The sequence below is a fragment of the Rattus norvegicus genome, chromosome 14 (genome assembly GCF_021556685.1).
Source record: "Rattus norvegicus strain SHRSP/BbbUtx chromosome 14, alternate assembly SHRSP_T2T, whole genome shotgun sequence".
Lineage (NCBI taxonomy): Eukaryota > Metazoa > Chordata > Mammalia > Rodentia > Muridae > Rattus > Rattus norvegicus.
In genome coordinates this window covers 107,826,328-107,844,059 of record NC_141547.1, presented here as the reverse complement: position 1 = coordinate 107,844,059, position 17,732 = coordinate 107,826,328, and the positions used below count along the sequence as shown (strand labels likewise).

The 17,732-nt window shown below is 40.6% G+C and overlaps 2 protein-coding genes across 6 annotated transcripts in view; one reads left to right on the top strand and one right to left on the bottom strand.

Annotated features, from left to right (window-relative positions):
* Positions 1-9,036, top strand: part of Eml6 (EMAP like 6) — a 306,117-nt gene extending 297,081 nt beyond the window's left edge. The window contains exons 36-42 of one of the 2 annotated variants that reach the window (XM_087583666.1): positions 108-296; positions 1,573-1,745; positions 2,109-2,271; positions 3,671-3,774; positions 4,324-4,477; positions 4,914-5,014; positions 6,698-9,036. In XM_087583666.1, coding sequence (XP_087439792.1) covers positions 108-296; positions 1,573-1,745; positions 2,109-2,271; positions 3,671-3,774; positions 4,324-4,477; positions 4,914-5,014; positions 6,698-6,722 — 909 coding nt within the window. In that variant the 3' untranslated portion in view covers positions 6,723-9,036. 2 annotated transcript variants of the gene reach the window in all.
* Rtn4 (reticulon 4) overlaps positions 8,513-17,732 on the bottom strand; it is a 47,461-nt gene continuing 38,241 nt past the window's right edge. For 3 of the 4 annotated variants that reach the window (XM_087584425.1, XM_087584426.1, XM_087584427.1), the window contains 6 exons: positions 15,581-15,788; positions 12,898-13,036; positions 10,384-10,453; positions 9,950-9,996; positions 9,734-9,792; positions 8,513-9,477 (listed from right to left, as the gene is read on the bottom strand). In XM_087584425.1, coding sequence (XP_087440551.1) covers positions 9,435-9,477; positions 9,734-9,792; positions 9,950-9,996; positions 10,384-10,453; positions 12,898-13,036; positions 15,581-15,788 — 566 coding nt within the window. In that variant the 3' untranslated portion in view covers positions 8,513-9,434. 4 annotated transcript variants of the gene reach the window in all.

The following is a 17,732-nucleotide window of genomic DNA, read 5'->3' as shown; positions in this document are numbered from 1 at the left end:
ATTAAGTTAGAAAGCCTACTAATAAAAGTCCTTCACACATGTCATCTGTCCTTTCAGCAGTTGACTGGACTCATATAGCTCTTTTTGTAACTATTTTATTTTAACAGGGAAAAATCTTAGTAGGAACCAAAGATGGTGAAATAATTGAAGTTGGGGAAAAAAGTGCCGCTTCAAACATCCTGATTGATGGACACATGGAGGGGGAGATCTGGGGCCTAGCCACACACCCCTCCAAGGACATGTTCATCTCAGCCAGCAATGATGGCACAGCAAGGATCTGGGACCTGGCTGACAAGGTAAGGAGCCTACTGTCAGGCTCATAGCTGGAACAGCAGAGAGGGCCTGTGTAAAGACAGACATGGGGGGTAGGTTGGTTCAGCATGAAGTTAGAGAGCCTACTAATAAAAGTCCCTCACACATGTCATCTGTCCTTCAGCAGTTTATCTGTCTAGATAAACTTGAATTGTGAAGACTCTTATAGCCCAGGTTGGCCTTGAGCTCAATATGCAATAAAGGAAGACTTAGAACTTTCTACTCTTCTTGCCTTTACTTCTCCAGCACTGGCAATGCAGGTGATCCCTGTCTTGTAGTGCTGGGAATCAAACCAAGGGTTTCGTGCATATTAGGCAAGCACTCCACTGAGTCCCTGACACTGATGATTCTGGAATAATCAAACTGAGAATTACTATCTTTTTATAAAAGGACACGGGCAGAGGGAGAGGGATACAAACGTTTGAGAATGTCATATGTTTCCATCAGATCCAGGAAGGTTGGGGAAGCTCATCTGGGGTAAAAATGTAAAATATGAAGAAAAAGGTCACTGAACCTTATTCAGCACAAAATAAACACAAAATTCTGTTTCAAAATGGCTAAGAAATGTTTTGGTCCCATTTTTAGTATAAGGGTCAAAGAACAGTCATGCAAACACACACAGGTGCTAATTTGGTTCTAATGCTATAAAGTTTACTAAAAACGGTTCTACTCACTGAAAACCCAGGTATATGTATAATATGGATGTATGGACATATGGTATATGTATGTATAATGGATGCTTCCTGGATGCTACTGTTGATGCTCACAGAACTCTTCCAAGACTGCTTATCGGTCTCCTTTCTGTTCAGTGGCAATGGCAATAATGGGCTCACACACACACCCAACTAGAAAGTGGTCGTGCAGTCAAGAGCCGCTTAGTGTGCTCAAGTTCACATTCTTCTCTTTTAGCAAGAGGGTGTCGAAGCCTAAGGTCTGGGTCTGGCCAGCCGCCTGTTTCAATAGGTGAAGCCACATCCATCACCTGCTATCCACAATTAGCATGACAAACACGTAATTAGAACACAGATCCTACAGTGCTCAATGTAAGGTTATGTCGACATAACAGGCAATGTTTGCCCAACCCTGTCCTAAAAGGTGCTATCCCCTGAGCAGCTCTAATCATGAGGCCCAGGGAGGTTTACTATGAGACAGCACTGGAGTCCTTCAGTGGGAGCTAACGTAGTCTGATTTCCCTGTCCTGATGACTTCCCCCAGAGATCAGCCCAAGTGGCTTACGTGACTCTCTGTGTCTCCATGTAGAAACTGTTAAACAAGGTGAACCTGGGCCACGCGGCTAGGTGTGCAGCCTATAGCCCTGATGGGGAGATGGTGGCCATCGGCATGAAGAACGGAGAGTTCATCATCTTGCTGGTGAACAGCCTGAAAGTTTGGGGGAAAAAACGAGACCGGAAATCTGCCATCCAAGATATCAGGTACATATGAGTGGTCTGAACCGGGAGGGTAAGACTCCTTTCTGGGGTCCTTCTGGTGATGGTGGGGAGTCAGACCTGGGGGTGGGGAACTGAGTTGAAAGCATTGCTTTTACAGCCAGCTAATCAAGGGTACTGCCCATACGGTCTTTTTAGATATGATGATAAAAGTACTTGTAATTCTACCAAAGATACATAACATTTTTTCCTGTGGGATTAGATTCAGAAAAATTGTTTAAGTTCCTAGAACTTGGGGAGAAGCTAGGCACATGTAAGTTGGGAATTCATCTCACTGTCAGAGCCAGCCCATCTTTGTGTGTCCAGATCTGCCTCCTCATGGACCTTGCTTTTGATTCCTCCCCACAGAATCAGCCCAGACAACAGATTCTTAGCTGTGGGTTCTTCTGAGCACACAGTTGACTTCTATGACCTTACTCAGGGCACAAGTCTGAACCGCATCGGCTACTGTAAAGACATCCCAAGTTTTGTCATTCAGATGGACTTTTCTGCAGACAGCAAATACATTCAGGTATGTTTCTGGTTAACTTGTCTCTGGGACAACCAAGAAAACGGTGTTCCTATAGTGCTTACTGTGCCCTGGGCACCATACTAATTTACCCATGACAGACTACTTCCAAGTAATATTCCTTTCCCCCTATTTTATACATATAGTGACAGAGGCTTGGATAATTAGAAAGCAATAGTGTGTGTGTGTGTGTGTGTGTGTGTGTGTGTGTGTGTGTGTGTGTGTGTGTGTACCCATCCTTTAGTAAGAAACAAGAACAAAGCAAGAATCCTAGGGAGCATATTCCTAGTCACCTTTAGCCTGCTTTCACCAGCTCTCATCAAATTTTCCTAATTTCTGGCTGAGGAGATGGTGCAGCAGGTAATGCCTGCTGCTAACCAAGTTCAACCCCTCCCCCTGACCCACAAGATGGAAGGAGACGAGATTCCTACAATTTGTCCTCTGACTTCCATACATGTACCACAGCAGGCATTTGCATGCATGTACACACATGTACATGTGGACAAATAAACAATTTTAGAAAACTTCCTAATTTCCATACCGGTATGCAGTATGGCTTCTGCATACCAGCGTGGCTGGAGAGCTCATGACTGTCTCAGCATAGCTGAGAGGCAAGATCAAGGGGTCCTACCTTCGGAGCTTGTGACTAAAAACAAAAGTTCCTTCAGCATTGAACACTGGTGAGCCTGGAGAGAGGAGTGCTTATACTCATTTTTTAAATTTATCAAAGCATCAGGCTAGGTAGGCTTCTGGATGGATACAGTATGTTCACGTCTTCTGGAGAAGGCAAAGACTGATCACAAAATATACGTGTCATGCTTGTGTGGGGAAAAGGCAAATTATAGCATGTCAGGCAGCATCTGAAGAGGCACTCAACTTAGACCTGCCTCCCTTCTAAGCAAGTGTTCTTTAGGCTGAGCTCTGCTGTGGAGGAGGGAGTTAACAACCGGGACAGGATTTCTGCTCCAAGTCATCTACACTGAAACCCTGAGGTGGGAAAGATTTAGGCTCTTTCCATGAACTCAAGAAAAACCTTGGTGACTTAGGTAGAGGCATCAGCACCATGGGGAGAGAAGGGACCTTCACTGTGGAAACAGTGGCCAATCTCCTCCAGGGGACTCCTAGAGGAGCAGGTCCTGAGCACTTGGCAGTTCACCATCCCTCAGGGAAATGGATAAAGATGCTCTGACTATGAAGTTCAGCATGAGCTGAGGGGGTATGGGTAGAAGACACCACACCCTATGGCATTTAGCATGGGCTGTGAGGAAATGGACCGTTTACTGGCTCTGTAGCCAGGAGCTGAGTTTGGGTTGAAAGAAAAGCATAACTGGGGTTTAGTGTCAGGGAAGACAGCAGAGTCTGGGACTGAGGAAGCAGATGGACTCAGTTCCTCCTCTTGCAGGTGTCAACAGGAGCCTATAAGCGCCAAGTGCATGAAGTTCCCCTGGGGAAGCAGGTAACAGAAGCCATGGTCATTGAGAAGATCACCTGGGCTTCCTGGACAAGGTAAAGGAAGAGAACGCTTCTTGAGGAAGAGGCCTCTGGGTTTGTGATGGCCAGGGTAGGAAGAGCTAAGATGAAACTGTCTTTTCTCAGTGGGGGAGGGTGCAAAGCTGCTTGATACCGGCTTAGGGCAGGACTTTATGTGATCAGTGCTTAGGGAAGGATTTTATGTGATCAGAGCTTTCTTTTTGTTTAATCATTCACACCAACCCCAAGCCACATCCAGCATGTTCAAATGTTTCCAAACCCAGCAACAATGAAGCTTCTAGTAACCTGAAGATAGAAGGTACGGGAGCTCCATCCTTGCTAACATACATATTCAGTAGAACTATAGGGAATTAAAAGAAAAAATCAAAGTTTTTTCTGGTGTGTAGGGGAGTTGGAGAAGGACAGTGCCAGGTGGTGAAAATGCAGAGCAGGGTGTGGCTGTTCTATGACAGCAGCCACATGACCAAATCACGTACAATTCCTGTCTACTTCTTACCCTAGGAGGGGACAACCACCCTAGCAAATTGTGTCCCATCTTCCTAACACCTTTTCCTCTTGGAACAGTGTTCTTGGAGATGAAGTCATTGGAATCTGGCCACGAAATGCAGACAAGGCTGATGTCAACTGTGCATGTGTAACCCATGATGGCTTGAACATTGTCACAGGGGACGACTTTGGGCTGGTGAAGCTCTTTGATTTCCCATGCACAGAAAAATTTGTGAGTCTTCCCGAGTAGCCCCTGAGCTGTCTCCAGGCCATGCTCCTATAGTCGTATAAATGACCATCAGTTATCATAGACCCAGCCCTATGGGGCTTTGGCTAGCCTCTTAATGTCGCTCTGGAGGGAGAGTCCTGGAACTCACAGATGGTGGATAGACAAAGTTGGGGAAGGAATCAGGCAAGGAAATCAGTGAAAGTGTGGTTGACAGATGCACCCAGAAAAGTAGAGGGCTGCTTACTGTTGAGACTTGAGCCTGGTTATCAGGGAAGAGAAGTCTGCAGTCTTAAGAGGAAGGGAAGCCGCAAGGCATCCTTCTCATCAAGGCCTTTCCCAGACAGAGGTGTGGGAGTTTCTGGGAGTGGAGGCAGCTGGTGGAGCAATAACCCAACAAGTTACTGGAATCAACAGCTGCCACGTTTGCTTTTCCTCACAGGCCAAGCATAAACGTTACTTTGGTCACTCTGCTCATGTGACGAATATCCGTTTCTCTTACGATGACAAGTATGTGGTCAGCACTGGAGGAGACGACTGCAGGTTGTACCGGATTAATTTGGTTGGCTCCTCGGGCTGGGTCTGCCTAGTTTGGGTGTCCTGTGCACCATGCTCTGCCAGGGACACAGGAAGGGTCTGATATAGAACAATAAAAAGGAAACTTCACGAGTTTTTAAGGGAAAAAACAAAAACTTTCTACTATATTCTATTATTGGGGCTCTCAACAAATTTTGACAGGCTTGTGTCCCCACTAGTGCTATCCTAGGATTGGCTGAGCTCAGGTCACATGAAAGCTATTCTGAACATTGCTGGGGGTGAGGAGCAAAGGGGTAAGAAGTCTGGAATGGCTAACTTCAGTAGAAACAATCACTGAGAATCAGGTTAAATCAACCTTCATCCATGTGTCCCTGAGAACCAACAGTCTGTGTTAGTGTCTTTCAGATGCACCATTATAGCCTAGCTTAATGATGCTACTAACATCTTGTTAAGCTTAAAGATGCTAATAACACAGAGCCTTTAGTGACACTAAGAAACAATGGAGGCAAACGAGTTGCCCTTCGGAACAGGAAATGATGAGGTTTAGGGCCAGTCTGTAGCCCAAGCCCAACTAGCTATTTGGACAAAGAGCCAAGGCAGCTTTTGACCTTGCGTGAAATATGCAGGCTATCTGGCATGAAGCATGGCTGAGAAGCCATTGTTTAGAAGGAAGGAACCCTTTCAACCTGACCCATAGGTCTGTAGCCTTTCATTTCTGAGGTAGGAAAGGGCTTCCTAGCATATGGAGAAGACAGGACCAGGTTATTCTATAACTCAATTTCAACATATTTGAAGGTTTTATTACATTACCAAATACTGTTTTTGTTCAATAAAAACTCGGGGGCAGCTGAAAAAGAAAAATGGGACTAGCAAGCCTGATGCCCTGAGTTCAAGCTCTGTGTTCAAATCCAAACGGTGGAGAGAACCCATCCCTGAAATTGAGCTTGCATATGTGCGTGTGCAGGCACTAAATTAATTTTAAACCATTAAAAATAAACTTTGGTATTTTAATGGTCTGAATCAAGATGTAGGAGGAGCACCTATAAAGAACACAGTGCACTGTGATGGCCTGCCTGTTGAGCTGCCTCCAGCTCACTATTGCAGGGAACTATTGCTTGGCATAGTACTGTAGTACTGCCATCAGTTCCTTTGGAATAATGAGCACCCATTCAAAACAGTACTAGCCAAACAGATGACGCTGGGAAGAGACCTAAATGAACTGGCCAGGCTGGTGCAGGAAATACAAGGTGACTTCTGTTTACAAACAAGACTTAAAAGTAACTTTACGAGGACGTGGTGTATACCATGTAAAAGGCTTCATTCAAATGCACAGGTAAACCCTCTTCGATAGTAACAGGACAGATAGTGTGAAGTTGGGCTGCCAAAAGTCCCCAGTGACTTCATTCTGCACAAATGCTCAAAGCAGCCAAAGGAATCAAAGGAGACACACATCAAAGAACTCTACAAAAACAGTAAACCAGACCAATCCTCAGACTACATAGTAAAAAACCCCGTCCCTCCCCCCAAAAAAACTTTAAAAAAAAAAAAAATGGTGACCGGGAGAAAGAGCAGACTACAATGGGTGGCAATGGGTTTACACTTTGAAATCTTGAGCACTTGGCAAGGCTGTTTGGACACTTGGCAGCACTGTAGTATCTGACCACACAAAATGTTTGGTTTACCTTTCAGTGTATTTGTGTGGCGATGTCTGTAAACACCAGCGCCTCATGCACTGCGGCTGCTTCTGCCAAGCTGCTTGCAGGCAGTGCAGGGCACCTCCTCGATGCCGACTGCTGTGGGAACAAGCTTCGAACCCTAGTGATGTAGGACTCTCAAAACCTGGACTTTGCAAGTTTGGTGATGCTAAGAAGGAAGGTAAATGCCTACAATACTAAGACTTTGCTTCTGTTCTGGAGACTAAAACCTATACTTATTATAACTACACTAACGGCGAATACAGGATGAAAAGTAGCCCACTGATAAAATTTACGTCCTCAGTTACCCTAACCAATATATAGCTTTTAATTTGCATTAAGACTTTTACAAATGTGTTTTGCTATTGTGATTCTATGTATTTCAAGAATGTTCATTGGACACAATGTAAGTTGGAAGCACTTAAGTAACAGAAATACCCTTTGCCACATTTTTACTTTCAAAACCAAATGAGCCATGTATAAACAAGTTTAAAAATGTTAATTTTTTAAAGTTTCATTTGCAGTTTTGTATCCGTTAAGTGCCTTCAAAGTTCCCAGTTGTGTGGGCTGCTGCCTCACCCCCCACATGGTCTCCTTCCTTCACATGGTGCTAAAACTTCAAAAATGAGGAGGGCTATGGGATTAGCAGATTCCTTCACTATGTCCTGCTCTGGGAAAGTAGTTATAAGGGGAGCAGCAAAGACAGTTCAATTCCACAGAAAGTAGCATGGATTTTATGTTAGTGTCAGATCCTCAACGTGATCTGTCATCCCCCAAATAAAATAGCTTCTACAACAAGTAAAGAGGGAAAGCTCTGATGTGTTTGAGTGAGCTGATCTGTCTTGCTAAAAGGCTGTTTGGTTTACACCCTCTTGGGTAGGGCTGACTTGGCTCCACTTATTTCAGATGATTAATGCAGGGTAAATTCAGATTTTTAAAAACCTCTTGAATATATTCCTCACTATATTATTTGAATTTCTCCAGTCAGTTGTAGGAGAGAATGTGACTTGAAGACTATTAGCTGAAAGCCCCTCATTCAGTTCTGTTATACAGAGGGCATTCACTGGAAGAAGGCTGGTGGGAGTTGGAGTCCTGAGTGCACGCACCACTGAGTCCTTCCAGTTTGTGCACAAAAATTCTGGACCTTGAGTTCCTAGCTATCTGCAGTTGCCAATTTATAGAAAGGGTGAAATGAGCATTTCCAGCTAAAGAATAGATTATTAACATTTACCACAGAAGTGCTTCAGCATTCTAAAAGGATTAGATTACACATTAAGCTATTTTACATGCCAATCTATTAATGCCTTACATTAACCCACTAGCAGGTTGCTGGGTCCTCAGTAGAGCCCTGTGCAGCCCTGATTCTGTTTTTTGTATCTGGTGATGCTGAGTGATAACTGTGTCTGCCTATCTTGTACTACTGACTATCCATTCAGACAGATCTTACATTAAGTAACCATGTGGATGAACAACTGATTAATCAATGATATATGTACGTATATATTTGAAGAGCAATAGTGTCTGTTATAAAGACTTTGAAAGTCTTATTTGTAAAATTTATATGGTATAATTTTATGTATATTCATAAATCTTGCACTGTATTCTGTTAAAATATTGGTGCATGAGTTTATTTTCAAGGTATAAAATAATTTAAAATCTTTTGTTATGGGTCAAATAAATCTCACTATGTAAACATACTCTTGGTTTGTGAACTAAAGTCCTAAGAGAATGTTACCGTGTGTCCACTCTCTACACAACCTATAACTGTTTCTGCTGTGCAATTATGAAACCAAAACACTAAACACAAACATAAGTCTATAAGCTTTATTGATACTTTGCTTTTACAGTTCACAATGCATTCCACAGATAATTCAGTACGGCTTAAACCACAATGGTATAAGTCTTCATTTTATGATTTCTTGCATAACAATGTTTGATAACTGCAAACATTTGGAAGCATGAAATTCAGTCCATAGAATTTCAGAGTCTGTGACAAAATTAACTATACATACAGTAAGTCTTTGAAATGACATTCTATATTTTTGTTGGAGTTCTATATTTTCTTGAAAACAGGTGGTAGGTAGCACTCCTACAAATACATTTCTCTTCCTAGTTTATGTGCTTGGGACTACACTGCATAACCAATGACTCAGAGGTCAAGCACTGTGGGGCAGCTGCAAGGTTAAAGATCTAAGCTTTGTGAAACACTATATATAGATTAGGTCTATATTTACTTATATTGGCAATATAACAGTAAATTCACAATACACCTAGAACACACCATAAAGACAGAGTTTTCCACTCTGCTTTAGTAGTATGCTCTCATCTAAACATTTCATTTCAGAAAAATCTGCATCAGTTTTACACTGACCAAACACAGTACACTGTGAAAAGGGTTTTCCCTGCCCCCAGATTTGCCTTCTTTACAACTCTCTGCATACAGCTAGACTACCCTGCAGCAGATACAATGCACAGCTTTCCCCGAGTCCTTTATTCACCAGGCGCCTCATTGGGGAAGACAAGTGTGACTACAATGAGATCCATACACAGCAGCTTACAATACTTAAGATGATAAACACAGGAAGTCAAGACAGGTAATTTTTCCTCAAACAGTGCACTGCTAAAAATAAAGAGCTGAAACCGCACGGCCACCAAGGGCTCACCCCTGACCCTCCCACCCCCGTAATCAAGTGAGTGTCCCCTTTAAAGATGAACTTCTGTTTGGGGCTTTTTCAATCTGCTTTGCGCTTCAATCCAGGGATTTTTGCTTGGATTCTACAAATGAAAAGAAAAATGTCAAATTTTTTGTTTGTTTTGTTTCCTGCTTCTTTAAAAAAACAATATGCTGTTTATTATTTAGAGAATCATAAAGCTACAAAAATATAAACTAATTTTTCCACCTTGGTCTAATGTTCTGAAAATGCAAATGTAGAGTTAATGCTGGCCTTGGCAGGACACATTCTGCCATTGGTGAAAGGACACTCTGCAGGAGTGGCCTCACCTGGTTAAGGAAGCTGCAAGGCTTACTTACTTGGCCATGGCATCCTTAACACTCTTGTTTGCAAGTCCTAGATAATGATCTATCTGCACCTGAAAAGGAGGATAAAAGCATTACAAAATCACCATTGCCAGAGAATATCAAACACTACTACATACTAGAAAATTAAAGCCTTAAGACTAGCTCTTTTGTAAGTCCTTTAATAATATGAGTGAGCTGTATATTCTCCACAGTTAAGAAATAAATTACCTGATGCCGTTCATAAATAACAGGAATACTGAAGAGTGAGATCAGAGCTGAAAAAGCAAACACAAAGCTTTAAAAATAAAAAAACTGGTACCGTCTAAGAGTGAGCATCATACCTAATCAAGCCAATAGTAATCAAGGTAACCGGGCAGTACTCTTAAGGCCTGGGAAATGCTCACATCCTCCTGCATGTGCTGAGGAACAATACTTAGCTTTAAATCACATCACAGAGATTTTATAAAATATAGCTACCCCAATTTAAACTCAGAGGAAGGCAGTGTAAGCTGGAATAGTCTTTGGGAACTAACATAGCATTTCAATAAAACGGTTATTAGTAGCAGCTACTTAAAGACCTCCCAACCTCATATTTACATTTTTTCTTACAATAAAGATACAAAAATGTGTCTAAGTGCTTTTCAATCTTTTTGTAAACTTACCTAAAATCAGTAGTGTCAGACCATTGAACAAGGCACCAACATAAGTAAACACCCACATCAACACTGCAAACTGTAATCAAACAAGAGCCCATGATAAGTAAAATTAAACTTCCCTCTGAAGATTATACATCTAAATGCCAGTCTAGCAGGCATAGACCTTGAAAACCAAGTAAAGTCACTCTTTATTGTCTTCTTACTTGACCAAAAGTAGGATTTGAACAGAAAACATGGGAAGGGACACAGTTGCCCCTCTAGTTCTAGTCACTGTCTAGCTTTTCAACAATGGCAGAAAAAAGAAAGCACCACGAAATTAACCAACATGCTAAAGATACTTGAAAAAAATATACAAACTGAGTAATTCAGATATCAAAATAAGTTACGTAATAAGCAATGGAGCAGAGTTTCAGGTTCGAAAGCATTCACTGCTCAGTGTGACACATGAGGGTTACCATCAACCCAGGAAGGACATCTCAAACTTTCATACTGTTAGTTAATGGAAGTGATGTACACATTAATCAATGTAACTCATCATTATTCCTTTAACTGTCTTTATTTACCAAAAAATTGGGTGCTGGACATAACAAACTCTTTTATTCCTCTTAACTTTGTCTATTCATAATCACAGCACATAGAAACTGAAGCACAGAAAGTTTACTAAGTTGCCTGGTGTCCAAGTACAGCAATACAGGTTTCATTGTTTCTTCTAGGGACCAGAGATTATAATAATTATAATAAGTATGCTTTGTTATATAGTATATAATATACATAACACATATACTCATGTACACTCATGAATAGTTTGACAAGATTATAAAGTTTTCTTTCACTTCTAAAGCTTATGATATCACACAGCTCACTGACATGTTCAAGAGAAGCACAAAGTTGGTCTAAATTGTACTCAATACTCATAGTCAGTACTTTCGGTAATGACAAAAATGCTGGATACTTTGAGGGGCAGAGTTCTATATAAAACATTGACGATAATATATTTATTATACAGATAGGTTCTTTTCTGTCTTCTGCTTACGCTTCATGGTGCAAATGGAGTGTACCCAACGACCATTCTGTGCACTTTAACTCCCTGCTTTCCTTCACACCTGCAGGTAATACATCCCTTTCCTCCTTTCCAAAGAGAACTCCTGCACTGCTAGACCTTCTAATGCAAAGCTGCTGTGTCTGGCAACTGCTGTGGCCTACTTAGGAGGTGACAACACAGTACCACGTACCGCATCTATGGTGACCTGAAATTATGGGCATGAGTATTTTGCTTCTGTGTATGCTTAGTGCCCATAGAGGGGTTCAGATCCCGGGGAACTGGAGTTATACAGTTGTTAGCTGTCACAGGGGTCCTGGGAATTGAACTCAGATCCTCTGCAAGACCTTTTAACCACTGAGCCATCTTCCCACCCCCTATGGTGATTATTTAGGTATATGAAACAACAGTGCTAAAGAGTAAAGCTTGTAAGCGCCTCCATTAACTAAAGCTAGAATTGGAAAATTTCCACAAAACCACATAATAAACATTTTGCCGTTAATGCCCCCAAGGGTCTCTCATATAATTTTTTGTTTATTTATTGCTATAAATGGAAGCCACCACTCTTAGATCCCAGGCTGTGAACTTTCCCTACCAACTGGTTTCAATAGAAAATAAGTAAATGCACTTAGAAACATGAATGGTCTCCCTGACAATGGCTGGGGGAGAGAGTGAAGGAGAAGTATGAACTTTCCCCTTTGTCAAGGAAAGGACTAGCTTCCCTCTATTCAGCTGGGAACCCAGAGACCCACACCCAGGCAAGCTTAGGACAGTAACTGAGGGCAGGGTAGACAGAGCCAAAGACTAGGTCAGAGAGAAGGTGGACAAGAGTCCAGGACCCAACCCCCTCTAGGTGACATAACCACAAGGGAGGGGCTGAGGATTCTGCAGACAGGACATCTCCATAGCAGAGACTGAAAGCAGGAAGCTACTCTCATCTAAGAGTCCTCTGAGATCCAGGGCGTGGCAGAGCTGAAGAAGGAACAGCAGACGGCAAACCAGCACAACACTCTGCCCTGTGAAGACCACGCCAAGCAGACTCCAGTGTCACACCACAGTTACACTCATTTGGCAGAAGCTTACACCTCAGCACTCTGTTGGGCCTCCATGGGTTAGATTCACTGTTGGTGGACACAGCAAACTGAAAAACCTTCACTGCTTGAACTGTGCCTTGCCTCCTTCACTGCTAGTTCCCTACTCTTGATCTAAAGAAAATAATTTCCATGTACTCAGACACCTAACAAAAAAACAACTGAATGCTTACTATGAGTAGGTTTTGAACTCAAGGTATTCAAACACTAGTAAGCACATTTACCGCAGGTTAGGTTAAGGAGATCTCTTGGGTGCCTACAACCACCAATTCTACAAAGAGCAACACTCTAATATCCAAGTAAGAAAATGTCAGGCAATCATATTGCTAATCTTTCTGATATATGTGTGTGTGTGTGTGTATATATATATGAAAGGTAAAATAAACTTACCTTCAGGGAATCAACTAAATCATCAACTAAGAAAAGCCGCCTCAGTTCTTTTATTGTGCTGTTCACATGACCAAGAGCAGAATTACTGTATTTCTGAACCAATTCCTCTGATATAGCAACTTCAGATTCTAAATATGCCCTAAAAAAAAAAAAAAAAAAAAAAAGACCACAACTGACACTGATTCCCACATGTTAATCAGCAATTGCATATCAATAAAAGGAGATTAATATTCTATAACAATCTACTATAAAAGGCCTACTGTAATTATAAAAGTCCAAAGTACACTGGCTGTGCTTGCTGGCTCATGCTTATAATCCCAGCACTTAAGAGGCTAAGACAAAAGGATCGTTACTAGCTCAAAACCAACCTGCGCTACAGAAATATCTCAAACAAAATAAAACAAAGCCAAAATTCCCAAGCTAAGAAGTGTGCTTTAAAGGCATTTTAAATCTTAACTGCTATCATTTTCTTAGTAATCTAAATTTGCAAACTTAATCTTCTAAAGTTGCTTCCTCATTTAAAATGGATGTAATGAGGATTTAATGAGTAAAATGTTTAACAACCACTCTGTTTAAAAATCACTCAGAAAATTATTTTCTGAGTCTTAATTAGGTTCTGCTACCAAAATTCCTACTCATTTCCATATTCTCTTTATGGAAAAAGTCAGAAATGTTAAATACTAGCATGTAAAATAGCTGCTAAAAGTATAGTACCAATACCAATAAGGGTATTTACTCTCTATTTTCATGTTCTCATGAAAATAAACACTGTAGTGTGCAGGAAGTGTTAAATTTAAGAAGATAATAATTCAGGGATGATCATTTGATTATTACCATGCCTAAACTAATCCTATTTTCTCACACTGTGTCCTTGGAGAAAACCCTGTCTCATACTCCTACCTTTGCAGTATGCCCAAGTGTGTCTTCAATCACTGTTGTTAAGTCTCTATTATTATTTGCACACTGAGATACTCTTATCAGTGTGCAAGCCTGTTTCTAATCTAGCTAATCTATTCCCTTCATCAACACCAGATTAGCCTATCTGAGCTTCCTAAAATAGCAGAGTCTGGGTTGAGCTCAGGTGGGTATTAGAAGATGGCTATTTTCTAGCTAAATAATCTTTCAAAACAGCATTTCAATTCTCTGGGTCAAGTTTCCGACTCCATGAAGAATCATGCCCAGTTCAAGCACTGTGTTACTCTGATTCCAACAGAGAGCACATCTAATTTTGCTCACCTTTCCACTGCTCCCTATATTAAAGCTGGAAATAAGTCATGCATCATGTTTTAACCTTAATGCCTTGGTCATCATGCTATTTTCCTAAAGCATAGGTCACTTCTTCCTCTGGTGACAACTTATACATGAACTAGCCTCACCTCAGACCCCACCCAGACATGAAGACTCATCAGCTATGAATCCTAAGTTCCCACTATAATCTACCACTCTTTTATACTCCCAAACAATGTTTTTTTCTACATTATTATATTGAATACAGACAGAATAGTTTTCCCACTTAAGCAAAAACTATTTAGAACATTTCTTTTCAATAGTGTAAGATACTGGTATACCAATGTTATTCATAAATATCAAATTAAAACAACCAAAGTTTCCCATCAACTTTTAAACCAGCAGTAAGTTATCTATGTAACTTTTTTTTAATGTGTGTATGTGGGTCCATGTGAAGCCCATTATTTTTGGCTAGGCTGCCAGTAAGTTCCCAGGATCCACTTGTTTTTGACTTCCAATACTTGGGTTATATATAGACATTCACAGCAGTGACCAGTTGTATGTATGTGGTGCTCTGGCCACCCTGCTTCCACAAAAAGTCTTATCCACAAAGCCATCTTCTGAGCCCTGTCTACACAATTCCTAGAAATATAAAATAAAACAAAACAAAAAACTGGCTGTTCTTGTGAGAGCATCCTGCTTCAGTGCCACCTGGTAGACATTTGTATGACAATATTACACGCTGCTCATCACTGTTCCCACTTACCACAGGTGACCTCTGCAATTTCATCTGCACTAGTATAACTAGGCAACTGAAAAGCTGTTCAATGGGCCTAAACTGGCATGTTAGCTGAATTTGTAAAAGACTGTAAATGCCTTTATGAAAAAGGTATGTCTAAAAAGAAATATAAAAGAATAAAGAAACTGGTAGTCTTTTCAAAAACTCTTTAAAAATGATATATAAAACTAATACTGTGGATAAATTAGAAGTTTATAACATTTTTATGTATCTCATTACAACTGCTTTAAAATCATACTTATAAGTGGTTCATAGCATATAACTGTCATTTTAAAGCCTTAATTTGAAGTTACTAGAATTTGTATCTGCCCTTTCTGTGTAAAGCCCCGAGAAACTGAGGCAAGTGTAGGTAACACCAGATACTAGGGAAGGCAATGGAAAAAGGTATATAGTATTAGATAGTATTAAATGTAAACAGAAAAAACAGTAGAACTTCACCAGTTCTAAAAAAATCCTGTGATAACCAATCTACTAATAAATATTAATGAGCCCAGTCTTTTCTACCATTAAAAATTTCAAAGGCAGATATACTCTTGATAAATTCTCTCTAAGCAACAACAACAACAACAACAAAAAAAAAAATCACAGAACTATAATTCTACAGACAGGAGACAGAAGTCTCATTCACACTGTTGCCTCATTTTTCAAACATCTCACCTGAATGGGTGGCCTTCATCTGATTTCTGGATAGCCTGGATCACGCCCTTATATATCCTAAAGCTGATAGTCACCGAGAGCAGGGCCAAGGCAATGTAGGCCGTTACACTGACAATGCTGAACACTGTCAGAGACAGCAGCAGGAATAAGCTGGCACCAAACACCACTCCAGTCTTCTTAATGTCTCTCCAGTAGAGGAGGTCAACAACTAAAAATTCAAAGAAGTTTGAAATTAGAATACTGTCTTAACCATTTGGATCTAGCACATTTACATGCCCTACAAAGAGGACACAAACCTAAAACGTTAAACCCAGTATAAGCTGCCTATCAGTAAAATGCTAAGTTTGTACTTTCTCATAGTCCTTCCTTTTTTTGGGCCCACCTCCCACACCTGAGTGACCAAATCATTCTAGCTACACATTACCCTTACACTTCTTAGGCCTAGAAGAGCTCACTTAAAATCATATTGAGACATTTCTTCTTTATACTATGAATGATATTCAAATTACAGGGAAATAGTACATACTAAAAGGACTATTGAAATAGTAAGACCTAAGAACAGAAAATCAATTTTTTTTTTTAAAAAAAATTGAGGGGCTGGTGAGATGGCTCAGTGGTTAAGAGTAGAGGTCCTGAGTTCAATTCCCAGCAACTACATGGTGGTTCACAACCATCTGTAATGGGATCTGATGCCCTCTTCTGGTGTGTCTGAAGACAGTGACAATATACTCATATACATAAAATAAGTAAATAAATCCTCATGTAAATAATTAAAAAAAAAAAGAAAAACCTAAAAAAAAAAAAAGTGAAAAATTGAAACATTAACAGCTGAACATCTAAGATTTACAGCTTGGCTTTTTGAAGCTTTCTTTTGAAAATCCTAAAATGGTATCTTAGCCTAGTACTAACAGAAGTTACCTACAGTAAAAGGCTGAGGGGAAACAGCATTGAAACATCTAAAAAACTAATTTTCTACAACAGAAGAAAAATGTCATAAAAATTGCAGGGGTCAAAAAATAAACAGACAAACAAACAATAATGGCTCCCTTCCCCAACCTTACATACTGTACAGTATTCCACAACATATGCTGTGCAGTCAACAAGTCGATTTAGCATGTCAGCTTTTGGCCATTGGAAACAAAGCTAATGCAAGGCTCAAATAACCACAGGTTTGGAGTCTTAAGATTACATACTTAACAGTGCACCAAAAGAGCTCTTTGACACCTACAAAGTATTCACCTCTCTAGAAGGGGAACAACCAGGAGTAGCAAAACAAAACAAAAACTCTGCACATCTTATGGTAAAACAAATAGGGATATACTCAAGAAGTTCTTAAATTCCTGCTAATTTTCAGATAAAAGAGGTAACACTTTAAAGTCACTTTTAAAGGGATGCTTTGGCTTTGATCCCTGGGACTCCACTCCTAAATGAGCATGGATGGCTTCCACTCATCACTGGAAGTATGTGTAAGAAAAACTACGTATTATTACAAAGGCTTAATTCCCTGAGTACACATTGTAAGCAAGTGGGCCTGGAGTGTAGCTTACCAACTGGGTATATGCCCAGCATATGCATAATCCGGGGCCAGATCTCCATTCCACGTATGCTCCATGTTTGTTGACTGTTTGCACACTACGGTTCTAAGTCTCTACCTATGATACCAAATCAGCTCTGATATGTGCAACCTGTTCCTACCAATGCATCTGAGGACTGACCAGACCTTGAAATAGCCTAATCTGTGCTGTCAAAAATGATACTGTGAATAACATCACAGTCAACAAGGAGATCACAGCAATGTCAATAGTTTTCTGACATTGAGCTAGGCATGATGGTGGCATTCTAGCACCTGGGAGACTGAGCATGACTGTTCCAAGTTTCAGGCTAACCATACTAAAAGCAGGAAGTGCCAGGCCAGCCAGGTATGCATAACAAGATCATAACTCAAAACAGAAAGACAGCCTAGTGAAATGAGCAGAAAGCCAGGAAATGTACTTTTAAGGCTCTTTTCAATTCTAAAGTGTTAAAAAGTATATCTTTCCTGGGACTACTTGACTTATAATAGAGAACACTTGGTAACGTTTTAAAGTAAACATTACACTGTAATAGGAACTCAGAATGGGACAAAGAAACTAAAAGACACTTTAATACTCTG